This window comes from Typopeltis vanoorti, chromosome 11 (assembly GCF_054136105.1).
Source record: "Typopeltis vanoorti isolate ZY-2024b chromosome 11, IOZ_Tvanoo_1.0, whole genome shotgun sequence".
NCBI lineage: Eukaryota > Metazoa > Arthropoda > Arachnida > Uropygi > Thelyphonidae > Typopeltis > Typopeltis vanoorti.
In genome coordinates, this window is record NC_143559.1 from 128,776,819 (window position 1) to 128,797,005 (window position 20,187).

Here is a 20,187-nt window from a genome sequence, read left to right on the forward strand (position 1 = left end):
AAACCTTGTCCTTCTTTTTTTACCTCTTGATCTTCTTCTCATAATCTTACCTTCTAAAACTGTTAGTGTCCTCTGTCCTTCTGATCCCTCAATACATCTCCTGCCAGTTTCATCTTTCTCTGGATCATTTCCTGCAATAAAGATTTCTATGTTTTCATTCTCTGATAGTACCTATGCATTTGTAACATGCTCTCTGTCCATGAGATTTTCAGGACTCTTCTGTAGCGCCACATTTCAAAGGCTGTTGTTGTCTCTATCTGTTGTCTTACTCTCTTCTTGAATACCCAGGTCTCACTTCCATATGTGGAAACTGGACATACTAATGTTCTTATCATTCTCCTCTTTGTCTCTATACCCACAGAACTTCTGAGGAGATCTTTATTTTTCCTATATCTGATTATCACATATATTCCTTTTTTTTATAGATGAGAACTGAGGTTGTGTCCAATTATGTGTAATTTTACCTTCTGACCAGGGCTTCTGAATTATGCAGCGTAGCCACTACAAAATATTTATATCTCCATATTTGAGCATTTTATTATTATTATGCAAGTATTTCCATGGAGTCAGAAAATTCATTGTGGGAGATCCATTATTCATACAATACATATCTTATCTCTCCTTACTGATGAAGCACTCACAACCTCCTCTGGAAACCCATTCCACCCATTCACTACCCTTCAATCAGCAAAGACCCCCTCTTTCTCTCCCTTTGATGGATGCCCTTTGTTCTCCCCCTGTCTCCAGATATTCTATAAAAAATCTCATCCACGTTAATCTGGTAATTACCCTTACCAATTTATATATCTAGATCATGTCTTCCCCCTCTTCCTTCTATCCACTAGCTTTTTTACATTCTATCCTCATATTCCACATTCCAGAGACCAGAAACCAACTTTGTAGTCAATCATCTTTGAACCTACTCCAACATCTCATCATCCTTCTGAAAACCAAGCGACCAAATCTCTGCATAGTAATCCATTTGCAGCCTGATCAAAGCCTTGTACAATGGAATCAAAACATTCTTACTTCTACATGTCATTGTTCTCTGCATCATTCCCATAATCTGCTGTGTTTTCCTCACAATTTTAGCAAAATATCCATGAAATTTCAAGTCCCTAGCCACCATCATCCCCCAGATCTTTCATCTCCTCCACCTCCTCTAAAATATCCCCACCAATACTATACTCTGTATCCCATCTTTGCTTCCCAAATTTTAAAGCCTTGCACTTTGCTACATTAAACTGACATCCCCACAACACAATCTGTTTAGCTCTTCTTGCAAAGCTACATCTGCTCTACTTCTCTCCAACTTTGCATCATCTGCAAATAACTGTATATCACAATTTAAATTCTTTCCAATGTCATTTACATATTAAACAACAATGGCCCCAAAACAGACCCCTGAAGGATGACACTAGTGACTTTCTTCTGGGATATTACTCCCCCCCCCCCATACACAACTTGCTGATACCTATCAGACAGTTGTGTATGGGGGGGGTAATCTCCAATCCAGTGAACTAATCTACTATTCAACCCCATCTGTTCCAATTTAACTACTGGTTTGTCATGTGGCAATATGTTGAAAGCCTTTGCAAAATCTAAATATACTACTGTATATGCATCCCCCTTGTCCAATGTATTTGTCATCTTGTTATAATAAGTAAACAGATTGCTAAAGCACAATCTTCCTTTAGCAAACTCATGTTGTCCATTAAAGAGATGAAATAATGTGTGTAAATTTTTTTTTATCGAACAATAGATGGTACCAAATTAAGGCTTTAGTTCTTTGTATGCCTGTTACAATTAAACTGTTCCTATTAACAGCTGATTGTTACTGTTTATCTACTGTGACAAACAGTTTATACTCTGAAGGTGATGGGTATAAAACTAATGAACTATTACCAGATAAATCAATAAATATCTTATTTCCATGTACAAAGAAGCCAATCTCTCACATAGCTTTCTCCTATATCAAATGCACTCCAAACATCCACATGTTCCAGAGACTTCTCTGTTGTCACATTCTCAGCATCTTTTTATTGCTGTTCTTCTCTTTAACTCTGTATTATCATATCTGAGCAATATACTTATCTTCCTTTTCACACTTTTCATGCGCACAGCCTGTAATATTAGCCTCAGGACTCTTGTCAACTGATTCACACTACCTTTCAGGTCATTTATTTAAACCATCACTATCAACTTGTCCACATTCTCACCACATTGTCATGCCTCCTGGCAACCACATATCTAATGTTCTGTTCTGCACACTGTGAATCATTGATGTCACACCTCTCCCAGATCCATTCATTCCTTGCTCATCTGCATTCCTATCTCTCTCTCTCTCTCTCTTTCTCGTCTTACACTCCCTTCTTGTTCTCTCACTTATCCACTTATCCCCTCATCTCTTTATCCCTTGCTCCAGTACTTTTTTGACTTTCTCTCATTTCCACTTTTTTGGTTCTCTCATTCTCTCTCCTTCTATTATTCCATAACTTTCTTTTATTCACACTCTTGTTCACCTCATATTGATTAAAGTCTCCTAATGTCTCTCTTCACTCTTTGCAATATGTTCATATCTTACACTTCTTCTCTCATTACCAGTAATTTTATGCAAACATCACTTGCCTATCACTTACTTGCCACATTTTTAATTGTTGACATGCATACATGCTGTATGCATGTCAACAATTCTATAAATTATTCTATAAGATTCTGCAGCACAACATGCTGCAGAATCTTATAGAATACTCTGCAGAACAGAATATATTCCTTAAATGGCAGTGGGCTGGGAAACAATGTATCAATTAATTGATGTTAAGTGGTTGCCATTATGGAAGAGATAAAACAACACACAAACACAGTAAATCAGAAAAATACTTTAAACACTAAAAAACTTCATGATACAAACTCCATACTTGATAACAACCAATCTAGGCAAGATCCACTATACACTTAAATTACATACCTGATAATTAATGATACAGCTTATCTTTTTCCCTTCCACCTTGCTGTCAACAATAGTGTAATGTTTGTCTTCTCTCTCTTTTTCTTTTCCCCATTTATTGTAATAAACGTTTCAAAGTACAAAGTTCATATTTTTGGAATAACACTGTGTGTGTGTGTGTGTGTGTGTGTGTGTGTGTGTGTGTGTGTGTGTGTGTGTGTGTGTGTGTGTGTGTGTGTGTGTGTGTGTGTGTGTGTGTGTGTGTGATGCACCACTAGATGTAATGGAAATATTTTATTGTAATAAAGGTTTCTAAGCACAAAGTTCATTTTTTAATAATCCCGTATGTGTGTGTGTCCATTTATACATAGTGTATAATATATGTATATATTTATATATATATGTAGAAAGTTTTTTACCATGGGTATATACTATGTTAAAGATACCAAGCAATTTTATAAGCTAGATTTTAATCCTTTTTCCCAAGTAAGCAAACAGACAAATAAGTCAAGTTTGTGCCTGAACATAGTTCAGGTCTGAGGCAACTCATAGTAAAGGTGGAGTAAGCTCTGATTACTTTCCTTAGTATTTCCCCTAATGCAAAGCACATCTCCTTGCAGAGATGTATGATGCTTTGCATTAAAGGTAAGGGCGACTACCCAGACCGGTTTCCCTTTGTTTAAGTGTGGGGATACCTCTCCAAAAACTCATAAAATCCTCTGGATCACCCAATAATGACAGGATCAGAAAGTCAGAAACTCAGCGTTCCCCTCAGTAACAGGCTCACCCTGCCACATTGTCAACTCTGAGAACCGGTTGGCTCTACACCACGGCAGGCTCCCCCAGCACCAAGCAGAGCTGCTCATTTGCTCATCTGGAGGGGTAACAACAACAGCCGTGCCTCAGTTAACTTCACAGGCTACAGAATTGCCATTCATTACTCCTCCCCCCCTTCCCACCCTGGAACTGGGTGACAGCAACAGCCGAGCCTCAGTTAAAACTTCACAGGCTACAGCATTGCCATTCATCACCCAAGCTTCCAACTGGTTTCGACCTTTATTGAGGTCTCGTCACTGGGAGCCACACCCAAAAATACCAAGGTTGAGGTAATGCAGAGTTTATAAATTTTACTTAAACAAGTTGCCACAAGGTGCTTTGACCTTATTAAATACAAATCTCAGGATGAGAGTAAGATGTAGAAAGTTTTTTACCTTGAGTATATACTATGTTAAAGATACCAAGCAATTTTATAAGTTAGGTTTTAATCCTTTTTCCCAAGTAAGCAAACAGACAAGTAAGTCAAGTTTGAGCCTGAATAGTTCAGGTCTAAGGCAACTCGTAGTAAAGGTGGAGTAAGCTCTGATCACTTTCTTTAGTATTTCCCCTAATGCAAAGCACATCCCCTTGCAGAGATGTATGATGCTATGCATTAAAGGCAAGGGCCACTACCCAGACAGGTTTCGACCTTTATTAAGGTCTTGGCATTTTTGGGAGCCAGACCCAAAAATGCCAAGTAATGCAGAGCTTATAAATTTTACCTAAACAAGTTGCCACAAAGTGCTCCACCTTTACTACGAGTTGCTTCAGACCTGAAAAATTCAGGCACAACTTGACTTATTGTCTGTTTGCTTACTTGGGAAAAAGGATTAAAACCTAGCTTATAAATTGCTTGGTATCTTTAACGTAGTATATACCCAAGATAAAAAACTTTCTACATCTTACTCTCATCCTGAGATTTTTATTTAATAAAGTCAAAGCACCGTGTGGCAACTTGTTTAGATAAAATATATAAGCCCTGCATTACTTCAACCTTGGCATTTTTGGGTCTGGCTCCCACAGATGAGATCTCAATAAAGGTCGAAACCGGATGGAAGCTTGGGTGATGAATGGCAATACTGTAGCCAGTGAAGTTTTAACTGAGGCTCGGCTGTTGCTGTCACCCAGGTCAAGGTGGTGGTGGTGGGGGGGGGGGGGTAATGAATGGCAATGCTGTAGCCTGTGAAGTTAACTGAGACATGGCTGTTGCTGTTACTCTTCCAGATGAGCAAATGAGGCGGCTCTGCTCGGTGGTGGGGGAGCCTGCCACGGTGTAGAGCCAACCGGTTCTCAGCTCAGTGGCAGGGTGAGCCTGTTACTGAGGGGAACAACGCTGAGTTTCTGACTTTCTGATCCTGCAGGTCGCTAATTATTGGGTGATCTGGGGGATTTTATGAGTTTTTGGAGAGGTATTCCACCACTTAAACAAAGGGAAACCAGTCTGGATAGTGACCCTTGCCTTTAATGCATAGCATCATACATCTCCGCAAGGGGATGTGCTTTGCATTAGGGGAAATACTAAGTGAAGTGATCAGAGCTTACTCCACCTTTACTATGAGTTGCCTCAGGCCTGAGCTATGTTCATGTGCAAACTTGACTTACTTGTCTGTTTGCTTACTTCGGAAAAAGGATTAAAACCCTGCTTATAAAATTGCTTGGTATCTTTAACATATATATATATATATATATATATATATTCTGAGAATTAGAAAAAACAAATTAATTTAATTTAACACACAGCATGTTTCGTCGGAATGCCGACTTCTTCAGTCATGAGAACATTAAAAGTGAAGAAACATTGTGCCACTACAATAACAGACTATGAACTGGAATTAAGTTTGAACTGAAGCTACGGTCTGGACTAAAGTTATATTGTTAAGTATATGTGAACATGTGACTTCATGAGTGCGCCAGTATCTGATAGCACTCACATAGCTAGACTCACATAGCTCTTCTATCAGATACTGGCACACTTGTGAAGTCACACGCTCATAATAATAGAACTTTAGCCCAGACTGCAGCTTCAGTTCAAGCTTCATTCCAGTTCATAGTCTGTTATTGTAGTGCAACAATGTTTCTTTACGGTGATTTTTATGTTTGCTTTTAATGTTCTCATGCCTGAAGAAGTCAGCATTCCAACGAAACATGTTGTGCGTTAAATTAAATTAATTCGTTTTTTCTAATTCTCGGAATTCAATCAGCAAATAATATGAACATATATAAATATAAATTTGTTTTTATTTGTATATAATCAGTTCCTCCACCCCAGCGGTTGATTCTGGAACGTCAACTCAATAAAAGCATATTAATTGGCTGGCTTCAACCAGATGCACCATTAGGTGCAGTAGAGGCATATCATGTCTATGTTGATGGAGTGCCCAAGGCCACAGTACGTGCATCTGAGAAAACTAGAGCTCTTGTTGAAGGAGTCGACTCCTCCCAGGTAAGTGATACCATAGAATACTCTTACTCATAATACACTTTAATCTAATTGGTAATAAGAAAAAAAAAAGAAAAAAAAACAATTTTTCTAGATCTGAAATCTCTGAGACTAGTTTTTACTATATCATATATTATTATTATTATTAATATTATTCTTATTATTTATATGGGCACTCCATGGAGTCATAACACTCACTGTTGGAGACCCACTTAATAAAAGCATATTAATTGGCTGGCTTCAACTAGATGAAGCACCATTAGGTGTAGTAGAGGCATATCATGTCTATGTAGGAGTGCCCAAGGTCACAGTACATGCATCTGAGAAAACTAGAGCTCTTGTTGAAGGAGTCGACTCTTCGCAGGTAAGTTAGATGTGAGTATACTCCCATTGAGAGAATACTCAAGAAATAAGTAGTTGTTGTTATTGTTGTCTTGTCTTTTGAAGAGTCTTAGATGTTTCCATGTGCTCTTTGAACTGCTTTGGCTATGTCGATGATTTTGTTTGTATAGAGCTGTGGTTCAGGATTAGGATCTATTTCTTGCAAGTCTGCTGTGATTGCTGGACAGGTAAAGATGTGAGTGGGTGTCAGTTCAGTATTGGAGCAGTTGTTGCAGTTTCTATATGTTCTCGTATCATCTGTATTGATCTTCATTACTCTATAATATCCTGTTCATAGTCTTGCTATTGTGGTGGAGATCTTTCTGTCAGCATTAATTTCGGGAATTTGATGTTGTATCACTGATTTCAGTGGAATTAATTTAGCTTTTGCTAGTGCATTAGTATTAGCAAGAGTTATCATGTGAGTTTCTTAGTTGAGTTCTCTGGCCTCTTTTGCTAATTTATCAGCTGCTTCATTGTAATCAATGCCTATATGAGCAGTAATTCATTGTAAAAATGCAACTTTTTCCTAAACACTTGAGTTGATTTAAGAGTTTATGGGTGTCTTGTGTGAGCTTGGTATTGCCATTTTTGATTGCCTCCATAGCTGATCTTGAGTCACTGTAAATTATAATTCCCTCAGATTGTTGAGATCATGATGATTTTAAGTAGGCTTCTAGTGCATTGCTTATTGCGTAAAGTTCTCTGGTAAAATTGGATGCAATTCTCCCAGATCCAACTTTTATTGAAAGTTTATCACCTTTCGGGAGTAGAAGGAGAACACCAGCGCCTCCATTAATCATATTGGTGTCTGACGATCCATCGGTATAACAAATAATCTGTTTGGAAGTTGACAGTATTTAGGCCTTTTTCTTTGAGCATTTCTTTTGATTCTTTTTTTTGTACAGAATTTGGTAAGGTTTAGATTTATGGAGGTATTTGGAGGTAAAGGACTGGAAAATAGATATTCTTTGTTTATGTGGGCATTTAGCTGATCAAGACCTATTTCTTTCCTGATAGTGTCATCATATTGTAAAGTTGATGATCTGTGAAGTCTGCATTTTTGATTCCAATGTTAATAAGTTTTTAGGGAGATATGATCACTTTGGTAGCTTCTGATATTATTTATGAATTTTATGGTGGCAAATTTTCATCTGTCCTCCAGCAGGTCAAGCCCACATTCCTGTTGGGCTCTGATGTTGTTAGTGGATGAGACTGCACCAATGATAATCTTGGATGCTTTTGCTTGTATTTTGTCTAATTTTTCCTTTACCGATGAGGCCGAAGGTGACCATATAGGTGCTGCATATTCCATTATTGGACTTATTAGTGTAGTGTAAGTAGTTTTGAGAATTTTTGGCTTTGCACCCCAATTTGGTCCACAAAGCCTTTTCAGCATATTTAATTTTTTTAGAGCTCTGTTGGAAGTGTTAGAGATGTGTTGTGCAAAATGTAATTCCTGATCAAGCGTTATACCAAGGTATTTTGGATTTGCAACTTTTTCAATTAGCTTGTTGTCGATCATCACTTTGGAATTGTAGGAATGTCTATTTTTCCTGTCTGTACTAAAGGTGCTTAGTTTTGTTTTGTCTGGGTTGATTTTGAGTTTAAAGTTCTCTGACCATTTTTCTAATCCTCTCATGGATTTGATTTGAATCTCCTCTGATTCTTTGATTTTAGCACTAGTATGCCAGATGGCTATATCATCTGCATAGCAAGCTACTTTTGTGGCTTCTGTGAGGTAGGGATGAATGTTATTGACATATAAAAGGAATAGTAAGGGACTGAGTACTGAGTCCCTAGAGAACATCAGCCCAGGTTCTCTGCTCTCTTGATATTGCTGCATTGATTCTAACCTTGATCTTTCTTCCTCTATTGAAATCAGCAATCCAGATTAAAGTGTTTCCTCTAATTCCAATATCATGTACTGTTTGTATTAATTTATTATTATTATTATTATTATTATTATTATTATTATTATTATTATTATTATTATTATTCAGGCCTCCATGGAGTCAAAAGGCTCATTGTGGGAGGTCCTTCCTAAGAAACACAAAGTCTATCAAGACTCATCGAGTGGAGGTTCCACCCTAAGAAACACAATGTCTATCATACCACTCCTTAAACTCATTGACCGTTCTCGCTCTCACCACTTCATCAGGCAATGCATTCCATGGTTCAACCACCCTCCATGCAAAGAAACCACTCCTCACCCTCTTGCAAACAGTTTCCTTTCATAACTTCCAGGGATGGCCTCTCGTCATCACTACTTCCCGCTGTTCAACCAAGTGAAAGAACTCCCCCAGTGTCAACCCTGTAACCACCTCTCAACAGTTTAAAAGTCTCAATCATATCACCTCTTCTTCTTCTATCCATCAAACTCTGCAGTCCACATTCCCTCAGCCGATCCTCATAACTATCATTGTACAGTCCTGAAACCATCTTTGTTATCCACCTTTGTACCCTTTCCACAGTTAATTTATCCCCTTCAAATCTTGGGGACCAAATCTGAGAACATTAGTCCAAGTGTGGTCTGATTAGGGTCTTATACAAGGGAATGATAACTGTTTTGATCCAAACACGATCAAAAGCAGCAGTCATATCAAGGAATATGGCAGTTGGAAATGGAAATGACAGGAATATTATTATTATTATTATTATTATTATTATTATTATTATTCAGGCCTCCATGGAGTCAAAAGACTCATCGTGGGAGGTCCCCCCTAAGAAACACAAAGTCTATCATACCACTCCTTGAACTCATTGACCGTTCTCGCTCTCACCACTCCATCAGGCAATGCATTCCATGGTTCAACACCCTCTGGAAAATAAGTAGTGACTGTGTTATTATAGATAGTGATATCTTCGTATATGTTCAAGATACAAGTATATACAAGGGATTTGCAATAGGAAATGATCACTCAAAAAAGAATCAAAAATAGAGACATGTGTATAGAAAGGGAGATGGTAAATCCCTTTATGTTTTAATAGCCGGGTACGAAACTCGGATCGAAATCCATAGAGTTTCATGCCGAAAAAAACTTTGAAAAAAAACTTTCTATTAACATGTTCGCCGGTAAAATAGCCTTTTAGCTTATTAAATAGAGACATGTGTGTTAGACATGATATAATTTTTTAAAATAACAGATTGACACATGTAAGAGGCCCAAGAAATTAATTTTTAATTTACATAAAAATGTTTAGATATCTTAAACAATTTTCTTTGAAAGTGAACATAGAAGTGCAAATATATAAATAATATTTAATGGCAGTACAAAGTTTCACAACTTTTAGAATTGAACCATAGAGTTGAATATCCAAATATTATTGGAATAAAAATGAGGGTTTGAAAAGTGATCCAGTTCCAAAATCCGAAGAAAACATGTATTGATCTAGCCCAGAGGCAATCTAAAATGTAATGTAATCTAACATACTTTGGATAGACAAGCTATTCTTGCCTCTCTTCATAGTATGTTAAATACATTCACAAAGAATCTCAGGAACACCAGCTATTGTCCTTTGTAGTTGGCAAGAAATTAGTAATTTTTGTTGATAGGAAAATATGTATAGGTGAGACTGCTTCAAGATTCTGCTTATTAGATTCTGTTATTTCATTTGGAAATGCCCCAAACATAGGGGATCTGGAACCCTGTGTTCTCTTGCAGTAGAATTGTAATAGTCTTATCTGTTGAATGTGAAGAGGGCTGTAGCCATTTCATTCCATCTAATAGAGAAAAACTCCTATTGTAAGGCCGAAGGAGAAGAAGAAATGTAATGTGCTCTTTTAATTAAGGATCTGACAACTCTAGTTTTCTGAGAGGTATGAGGAGCAGAACATTGATGTATGCATCTGCCAGTGAAGGCAAGTTTCCAACATACACTGATTGACAGACCCTCTTTTTGTTTCCTTTTAAAACTATTCAAAGATAATGTAGATTAAACAGTTTGGTTACAGGTACTGCCAGTTTTCTTGTATATTCTCTTAACACATAACTGACATATTTCTCAATATTGCTAGTGCCTGCAGTTCATCTACCTCTGTATCTGAACTCGAATGATGTATCTTTGCAAAATTATTGCATAGTATCTCAACTATTGCTTAACTAATTTCCTCTCATAATCCAATTTAGCCCTTCTTGCCCATGCTTTCTATTGCTCATGGCATGCTGATCACTTTCTAATATCTTTATATTCCTTCCACAATGTTTTTTCAGCTTCTGCTTTATGATTTTAACTCCCACTTGGTTTATCCTCCTGACCTTGGATACACCATCTGATACTACCTTAAACAGTCCCTGACCATTTCCTATTCATAATTAATATTATTCCCTTGTAGCTTCTTATGTTATTGCATGGTCTTATGCCCTCTTAAGTTTATCATAATCACAACTTTGTGGTTCCACACATACCTCTTCTTGACTGAGAATTCCAAATGTTTAGCAAGTACAAACACTATCAAAATGATCCAACATGGTTGTGTAATAATCATGCATACCAAAGTTGAAAAAATATGATTAGGATCCCCCCACCTTCCCATTTCTGGAGAAGTGGGGCAAGTTTCAGTTTGATCTCTCTCAGTTTGGTGTATCCAAACTGAGAGAGATCAATACCTTTATAACACAGTTTTTTTATATAGCTTCCTTTAAATGTTATTTATATATTTGCACATCTATGTTCATTTTCAAAGAAAACTGTTTAATAAATCTAAACATTTTTATATAAATTAAAAATTTATTTCTTAGGTCTCTTTCTATTAGTAAAGCACATTATTATAGCAAGTTCCATTTTCCTTGTTTATTTATTTATTTATTTTAGTATTTTATGTGAGCTTATTAATCTCCATTAACCTTCAAACTTTCTATCCATTAACCTTGTACACAGAAGCAGTTGACCTTCAAATCAATCCTTGAGTCAAGGATTAAAAGAAGTTAAAAAACAAGAATATAATTTCTTGCTAAGCATTATTATTATTATTATTAACGCCAGACCTCCATGGAGTCCAAAAACTCATCATGAGAAGTACACACTGTTACATCCAAAACTACCTGCTCCACACTCCCTTGCTTATAGAGTTTTTATGGATGGCTTCTTGTTCTATCTATTGTCTCCCATTCTATGAAAAATTTCTTCTATATTAACCTGGCAATAACTTCTTCCAATTTGGGCTTCTGCGATTCATGTACACTAATGCCAGGAGTATTAGGAACAAGAAGGAAGAGTGTTTGGCCATGATTGGCACTTCCAGGCCACAGGTTGTCGGTATTAGTGAAACATGGCTGAAAGAAGATGATAAAGCTAGTGGGATTGAATGCAATGGGATAGCATGTTCAGGAGTGACAGGGTGAATAAAAAGGGGGGAGGAGTGTTATTGATGATAGCTGATGAGCTTCAGCCAAGGAGTATAGAAGTTGAACTGCAGGATGGGGAAAAAAAAGCACATTTGAGGCTGTTTGGTGTGAGATAGAATCTAGCAGAACAAAATATACAATTGGGTGCTGCTATAGACCGGGTGATGGAGTGGATGGTGGGGATAGTATGCATAAGCAAATAGAAGAAATAAGTGGAAGGAGGGTAATTATTATGGGTGATTTCAATTATGGTAACATTGACTGGAAAGAGGAGAGGGCACATGGGAGGAAGGAATTGGATTTTATGCGGTTATTAAGGGACAACTATCTACGGCAACATGTATTGGAAAATACCAGGGGGCAGAGAGTGCTGGACCTAGTAATTGCAACTGAGAATGTGGCTGTAACGAACATGAGCATGTTGCCACCAATTGGTGAGAGTGACCATAAGGTCATGACTTGGGAGGTGGCTAAAGGAGTCGAATTTACAATTAAGACAGGGTACATGTGGAATTACCGGGCTGGTAAGTATGACAAGCTTAGGTGTGTGCTTGGCTCAATGCCATGGCATGTAAAACTGCAAGGGCTAGATGTTGATAGTGCATGGGAGGTGGTTAAGAACTGTTTGCAGGAGGCAATGGTTGACTGTATACCAAGAGTCCGAATAATAAATCAAGTAGGGGTTAAATGGATGAATAACACTATTAAGCTTGAGCTGCAAAAAAAGAAACAATTGTGGAGGGAATTTAAGGAGAAGGGTGACCATCAGGCGCAGGAACAGTATAAAGCTCAGGCCAGGATGGTAACAAGAGTGGTAAGAAAAGCAAAAGCAGATTACGAAAGGAAATTGGCCACGCAGGCTAAAGAGAATCCCAAACAGTTTTTTCAATATGTTGCAAGTAAAAGGAAAAATGCTCATGGTAGAATGATCTTAAAAAATGCTGAGGGTAGGGAGGTAACCGAATCAGTCGATATTGTGAAATTACTGAGCGAGCACTTTGCAAGAGTATATCATCCAGGTAGAGACTTTGCAGGAATGGAAGAACCAACAGCTTATACTGGAATTGTGATGAATGAAGTAGAGGTAACTAGTCTATTACAGAACCTCAATGTCAATACATCTGTGGGATTGGAAGGTATACCAGCTCGTGTCGTACGTGAAGTGGCCAAAGAAATGTCAGTGCCCTTGACCATTTTGTTTAATTTGAGCCTCAGGACTGGGTCAGTCCCAAGGGGATGGAAAGAGGGGAAAATAGTTCCACTGCACAAAGGTGGTTCTAAGGCTGCTGTTGAAAATTACCGGCCAATCAGCATAACAGGAATCATTATCAAGGTCTTAGAGAAAATAGTCAAGAGGAAAATACAAGATTGGATAGAAGAAAATGGGATACTGTATCGGGGACAGCATGGTTTTGTGAAGGGTAGGTCATGCCTCAGTAACTTGCTCACATATTATAACACAGTGACAGCTGAACTGGATAAGGGTAATGGGTTTACAGTGATTCTACTGGACCTTGCTAAGGCCTTTGACAGGATACCACATGGAATTCTAATCAGTAAATTGCAGCATATGGGAATGGACATAGGGTTGGTGAGATGGATAGGAGGGTGGTTGACGGAGAGATATCAGAGAGTGGTTTACTCAGGAGTAGAGTCCACAAGACGGCCTGTGACTAGTGGTGTGCTACAAGGATCTGTTCTTGGACCACTGCTGTTTAATTTGTTCATAAATGATATAGGAAAGGATCTGAGAGGAACAGTTCATTTGTTCGCAGATGATGCAAAGTTGGGTAGGGCAATAGTGAATGCAGATGACGTCAAAATTTTGCAGGATGATTTGGATAGATTGGAGATCTGGGCTAAGGAGAATGGATGTCAATTTAATGTGGCAAAATGTAAGGTTATGCATTTTGGAGTGAAAAGATTGGCGGCAGTTTACTGTATTGGTGGAACCGTGCTCCAGGAAATTGATGAGGCACGAGATTTAAGAGTGTTGGTGGATAAGGAATTTAAATTTAGGGGACACATTGCAAAAGTGGCCAAATCAGCTCATCAAATCACTTGGTTGCTGAAGAATACGTTGACAAGCAGAGACAAGCAGGTTATTGTTCCTCTGTATCGAGCCTTGATAAGACCCCATCTCGACTACTGTGCTCAGATTTGGTCACCTAGGTTTCTTCTTGATGGGGAGGAGGTGGAGAGGATCCAGAGGAGAGTGACCAAGATGATAGCAGGTCTGTGGAATGAACCTTATGAGAACAGGTTGAGGATTTGTGGTTTGCAAAAATTGGTTGATAGGCGGAGGAGGGGAGATATGATTGAGACATTCAAATTACTGAAGGGTTTCTATAAAATTAATTCAGAAGATATTTTTGAGAACAGGGCTGGTTATGGGAGGACTAAGGGACATCCATGGAAACTGGGCAAAAGTGTGGTTAGTAAAGGTGTTAGAGCTGGGTTCTTTACTTTTAGAGTAGTGAATGAGTGGAATGCGCTCCCTGAGTCTGTGGTGGATGCTGTGACAGTGAATGAGTTTAAGCGAGGTATGATAGATACTGGATGAATGTCGAATAGTTACTATTATTACTATTATTACGGGCAACTCCAGGGAGTCATTGGACTCATCGAGGGAGGCCCCAAGTCATATTCATCACAACTATTTGACATTCATACAGTATCTATCATACCTCGCCTTAAATTCATTCACTGTCACAGCATCCACCACAGACTCAGGGAGCGCATTCCACTCATTCACTACTCTAAAGGTAAAGAACTCAGCTCTAACACCTTTACTAACCACACTTTTGCCCAGTTTCCATGGATGTCCCCTAGTCCTCCCACAACCAGCCCTGTTCTCAAAAATATCTTCTGAATTAATTTTATAGAAACCCTTCAGTAATTTGAATGTCTCAATCATATCTCCCCTCCTCCGCCTATCAACCAATTTTTGCAACCCACAAATCCTCAACCTGTTCTCATACGGTTCATTCCACAGACCTGCTATCATCTTGGTCACTCGCCTCTGGATCCTCTCCACCTCCTCCCCAATAGTTGTGATGAATATGATTTGGGGCCTCCCTCGATGAGTCTAATGACTCCCTGGAGTTGCCCGTAATAATAGTAATAGTAATAGTAATAATTTATGTCTCAATCATATCTCTCTCTTTCTTCTCCTATACAAGACTTTGCAAATTGAATTCCCTCAATCTGTCTTCATGCCCTTGCCCTATTTTAAAGACCAGTATCACATTAGTCAATCTTCTCTGGATCCTATCTAATATATGTATGGTATGAGGTTGACAGTAAGAGATATTTAGTTGGATGGTACTATATGCCAGATAATGTGGAGGATGGTGATGAAGAAATCTATAAGCACCTTCAGTTAGTGAACAAGAAAAGGGTGATTATTATGGTACTTTTAACTATGGTGATTCTTATGGGGGATTTTAATTATGATGGTATGGATTGGAACAAAGAGACAGCATTTGAGAATAAAGAAAACAAATTTCTTGAGTTCTTGAGAGACAACTATCTCAGGCAGTATGTAAAGGAGGGCACATGGGGATTTTTGGATTTGATCATTTCATCAGAGAATGTAATTGTAAGTGGGATTTTGCGCTTCCCTCCAGGAAAGGATATATTGGAAGACTGGTGCTTATGTCAAGCTTAGGAGATCATTTAGAGCTATAGCATGGAATGAGGAATTGAGCAGTAAGGAAATAAATACTGCTTGGCAACTGACACAGAAATACATAACACCATTAATGAGTGAATGTATTCTGAAGGTCAAAAGACTGAATAAGGTAGGTGTAAAATTGATGAATCAGGAGATTAAGCATGAAATCTGGAAGAAGAAGAAGGCACTCTGCAGGCAGCACAAGATGAATAATGGTAATAATCAATTGCATGAAGGGTATAAAGAACATGTTAGAAGAGTGTCAGTTGGTAAGGACAACAAAAGTGCAGTGTGAGCAGAAATTAGCAAATCAGGGCAAGGAAAAACTCTCATGAGTTTTTTCAATATGTGGCAAGTAGAAGGAAGAATGATTATGGTGAGATGCTGTTAACAGATGAAAGTGGGAGGTTGGTGACCTGCAGAGGACATAGTCGAGATGTTCAGTGAGCAGTTCATCATGGTGTTTCATCCTCAGTGTGAAATCAGAAGTTTAAGTGTAGAGAATGAAATGAGAGAAGACTTAATGGTGAGTGAACAAGAGATGTGGAGTTAAGTAATCTAGATATCATGGTGATGACGATATGTTGGAAAGGGTTCAGTGAATGCAATAGGAATTCATATTGTCACATATCTTGAGGGAATGTTCCAGAGCGTTAGCATCAGCCTTGGCCTAGCTGTTTAGAAAGAGTCTTGCAATAGCACAGGTTCGAAAGGAGTGGAAGGAAGGCAAAATTGTTCCACTTCACAAAGGTGGAGATAAGGCTAAGGCAGTAATTTATAGGCTGATCTGTATATCTGGAGTTGTAGTTAAGGTATTGGAGAGGCTTGTGAGAGATGGGTATAAAAATGGGTTGAAAACTGTGGCATTCTTTGTGCTTGTCAGCATGGGTTTGTTAAAGGGATGTTGTGTTGAATCATCTTGATTATTTATTATAACAAGGTGATGAATGTATTGGACAATGGAGATGCATATACAGTGGCATACTTAGATTTTGCAAAGGCTTTTGATAGATTGTCATGCTTCAAATTGATAACTAAACTGAAGCAGATGGGATTGGATGATAAACTAGTGAGTTGGATAGGTGACTGGCTAGATAGGTATCAGCAAGTTGTGTATTGGTGGGGGGGGGGGCTATCCTGAAAGAGGAAAGTGGCTATTAGTGTGCCATGAGGATATGTTTTGGGACCATGATTATTTAATTTCTATATTAATGATATTTTGATGGGTTTAACTGGTGATGTACAACTGTTTGCATATGATGAAAAACTGGGGAAAGTGATGGGGAATCAAGCAGATGTTATGACCTTACAGGAGGACTTGAATAGATTGTATGAGTGGGGAAAGTATGGAACTATCACTTCAGTGTTGCAAACTGTAAGGTTCTGAAATTTGGTAGGCAACAATGGGATGCAAAGTGTATACTTGGTAGGGAAATTTTGGAGGAAGTTGAGGAGATGAGAAACCTTGGAGTGATTGGGGGGATAAGGATCTGCAATTCCAAGGTCACATTGCATAAGTTGAGAAGACATCACATCAGATTATGGTAATGATGCTGAGGACCTTAACTTGCAGAAATAAACAGTTCTGGTTCCATTGTATAAGGCTCATATGGATTATTTTGCACAGATTTTATCCCCTGGTTTTCATGGCAATGAGGATTTCTTGGAAAGGGTTCAGAGAAGAGTGACTAAGGTCATAACTGGTCGTTGGGATGTGGGATATGAGGACAGATTGAGGGAATATAGTTTGCAAAGCCTTGTGAATAGGAGGAAGAGAGGGGAGATGATTCAGACATTTAAGTTGTTAAAAGGTTGTTACCAGGTTAATTTGGAAGAAATTTTTCATAGAATGGGGAAAGGAGGTAGAACAAGAGAACATTATACCTTGAAGTTGTATGAGGGCATGAACACGGGCATAAGAAAAACAGGTGCCATACATTGTAGTGAATGCAGATACATTGAATAAGTGTAAAGCATAGTTTGATGGGCTTTTTGTGTAACAGTGTTTGCCTCCTCCAATGAGTCTTTAGATGTCATGGAGGTCTGGTGTTAATAATAATAATAATTTTATCAATCTTTTTTGGATTCTTTCTAATATATCTTCATCCTCATAAAAGCCATATGAACCAATCTGTGCACAAATCATTCATATGAAGCTGATCATGGCCTTATACATTATAGGTATAATTATGGCTATATATATAATAATTATAACAATAGATACATTTTAGGTATAATTATAAATAAATTTTAGGTTTAATTATATGTAAATTATAGATATAAATTGCATATATTATATATTTATTATAGGTATAATTTATAAAATAAATCATGCTTAATACTAAATTAGTAGATTTTCTTTATTTTAAACAAGGAACTGTATATGTAATTTGCTTAATGAAGTATTTTTTTTCATTATCAGCCTCACAGAATTAGTGTGAGATCAGTAAATCCTTCAGGAAGACATTCCAGAGATGCAGCTTGTACAATAGTCATTGGTAAAAGTAAGTTCCTGTTAATGTGCTCTGTTTGGATCATTTAAAAAATTAATTTTTCTTTAAGAAGTATTTTTTATATTATAGTTTTAAGTTTTTTTGTAATACCAAACTATGTACAGTAGCCCCTCTTATCCCTTGGGGATACATTTCAAAACCCCCAGTGGATACCTGAAACTGCAGATAGTATCAAACCCTATATATATTATGTTTTTTTTCTATACATACATACATACGATAAGGTATAATTTATAAATTAGGCACAATAAGAGATTAACAACATTAACTAATAATAAAATAGAACAGTTATATACTGTAATAAAAGTTATGTGGATGGAATCTTAGCAACCTCAGCATACGATTTTTTTCTTTCCTTATGAAGTCAAGAACTTTCAACTTTTCACTTAAAGGCAGCAATTTACAGCTTCTCTTTGGCATATCTGAATCGCCAGCATCACTACGGTTGTTAGGACCATTATTAAGTAAAATAAGGGTTACTTGAATATTTAGATTGATTGTTGCAGTATTGCCAGCACTGCGATACTGCACCAGTCAATCTGATAACAAGATGGCTACTAAGTGACTAATGGGCAGGTAGCATATACTGCACAGCATGATTATGCTGGACAAATGGATGATTCATATCCCGGGATGGAGTGAGAAGCGAGATTTCATCCCACTACTCAGAATGGCACGCAATTTAAAACTTATTAATTGTTTATTTCTGGAATTTTCCATTTAATATTTTCGAACTGGGGTTGACCTCATGTAACTGAAACCACAGATAATGGGAAACTACTGTATATGTATATTTTTGAATAAATGTTTATATGATTATATTAAAATATTAATATGTCAAACTCTCGTATAATTTCTATATGAAAATTCTATCTGTGTATCTCCATGTAGCTTACAGATACATTTGACTCTGCAATTTAATACCTGGACTGAGACATAGGATTTTTAAATCTTCGGTGATTTTTTGAAAGCATTATCATAAAGGATAATATATAAAAGATAGTTAAATCTTTATAACATATTTAAGTTTTGGAAGACTGTAAGGCACAAACTGACAATATTGGAGACCTGGCAAATGACAAATTAATTTGGTAGTAAATTACTGATTGAAAGGAAGCTAGTAATAATGAAAACCAAATTCTGGAATTATCATAAAAATTATTCCAGAATTGATACATAAAAGAAATAATAATGATGATTAACTTTAGAGTCTGTGAGAAGGATTATGATTTTAATTTCATCATTTTTTAAAATCACTTCACTCTGTACTAAAATAAATACAAGTGATTGTGGCGCTTTTAATTTTGTTTTTTGGAAGATGTATTAGTTAGAATCTAATTTAAATATTTTAAAAAGACATTATTGTTAATCATGATGACACTTCCAAGGTGTTTAGACTCATTGTTGAAGGGCACTCCACAACCACACAAACCAATGTCTACATTACTTCATCCTCCATCTACAGACTACTTCACCATCTACCATCACTCTGCCATCTACCACCTACTAATAGTATTTTTTCTGTTAACTGTGTGCATTCTTTGGTTGGCCTGCATGCAAAACCAAAAACCTGAGTTTCCATGAGTAAAAAAAAAAGGGGAGAAAAAAAAAAGGAAAAACTGTGCTGACATCACCTAACTCACCATCATTTAAAAAACTCATATAAATGTTCCTTTCATCAGATGAAAATCAAACTCAAGTTTTTTCCATTTGAAGGATGAAATGTCCCATCCTTTTTGTCAACTGCAACTACAAAGGTACTGTTTTTATTATTTTTAATTATTATCTTGTTATTCTTAATAAAGCAATTTTATTATTCGTAATTTATCTAAGAATTCTGTCTGTGCTATTATCAAAATCACTGTCAGCAATGAGTATGCTATCCATTGCTGACAATGATCATATGGTTTTGACATAGGCAAGTGGGCAGGTGCAACCTACACTGGAAAAGAGGTTATGAAGTTACATAGCAAGAGATCATGATAACCGAGGACACAGTTTGGTGACCTGGGGATTATTAATTGAAAAGGAGGGAAAACAATAATGTGTAGCACTTGATTCAAGAT

The 20,187-nt window shown here is 37.3% G+C and overlaps 1 protein-coding gene across 1 annotated transcript in view; it reads left to right on the forward strand.

Annotated features, from left to right (window-relative positions):
* LOC150102039 (RIMS-binding protein 2-like) overlaps positions 1-20,187 on the forward strand; it is a 540,578-nt gene that overhangs the window by 284,287 nt on the left and 236,104 nt on the right. The window contains exons 20-21 of the mRNA XM_090399955.1: positions 6,019-6,206; positions 18,031-18,112. Of these exons, the coding sequence (XP_090256081.1) occupies positions 6,019-6,206; positions 18,031-18,112 (270 nt within the window). The remainder of the gene's footprint in view (positions 1-6,018; positions 6,207-18,030; positions 18,113-20,187) is intronic.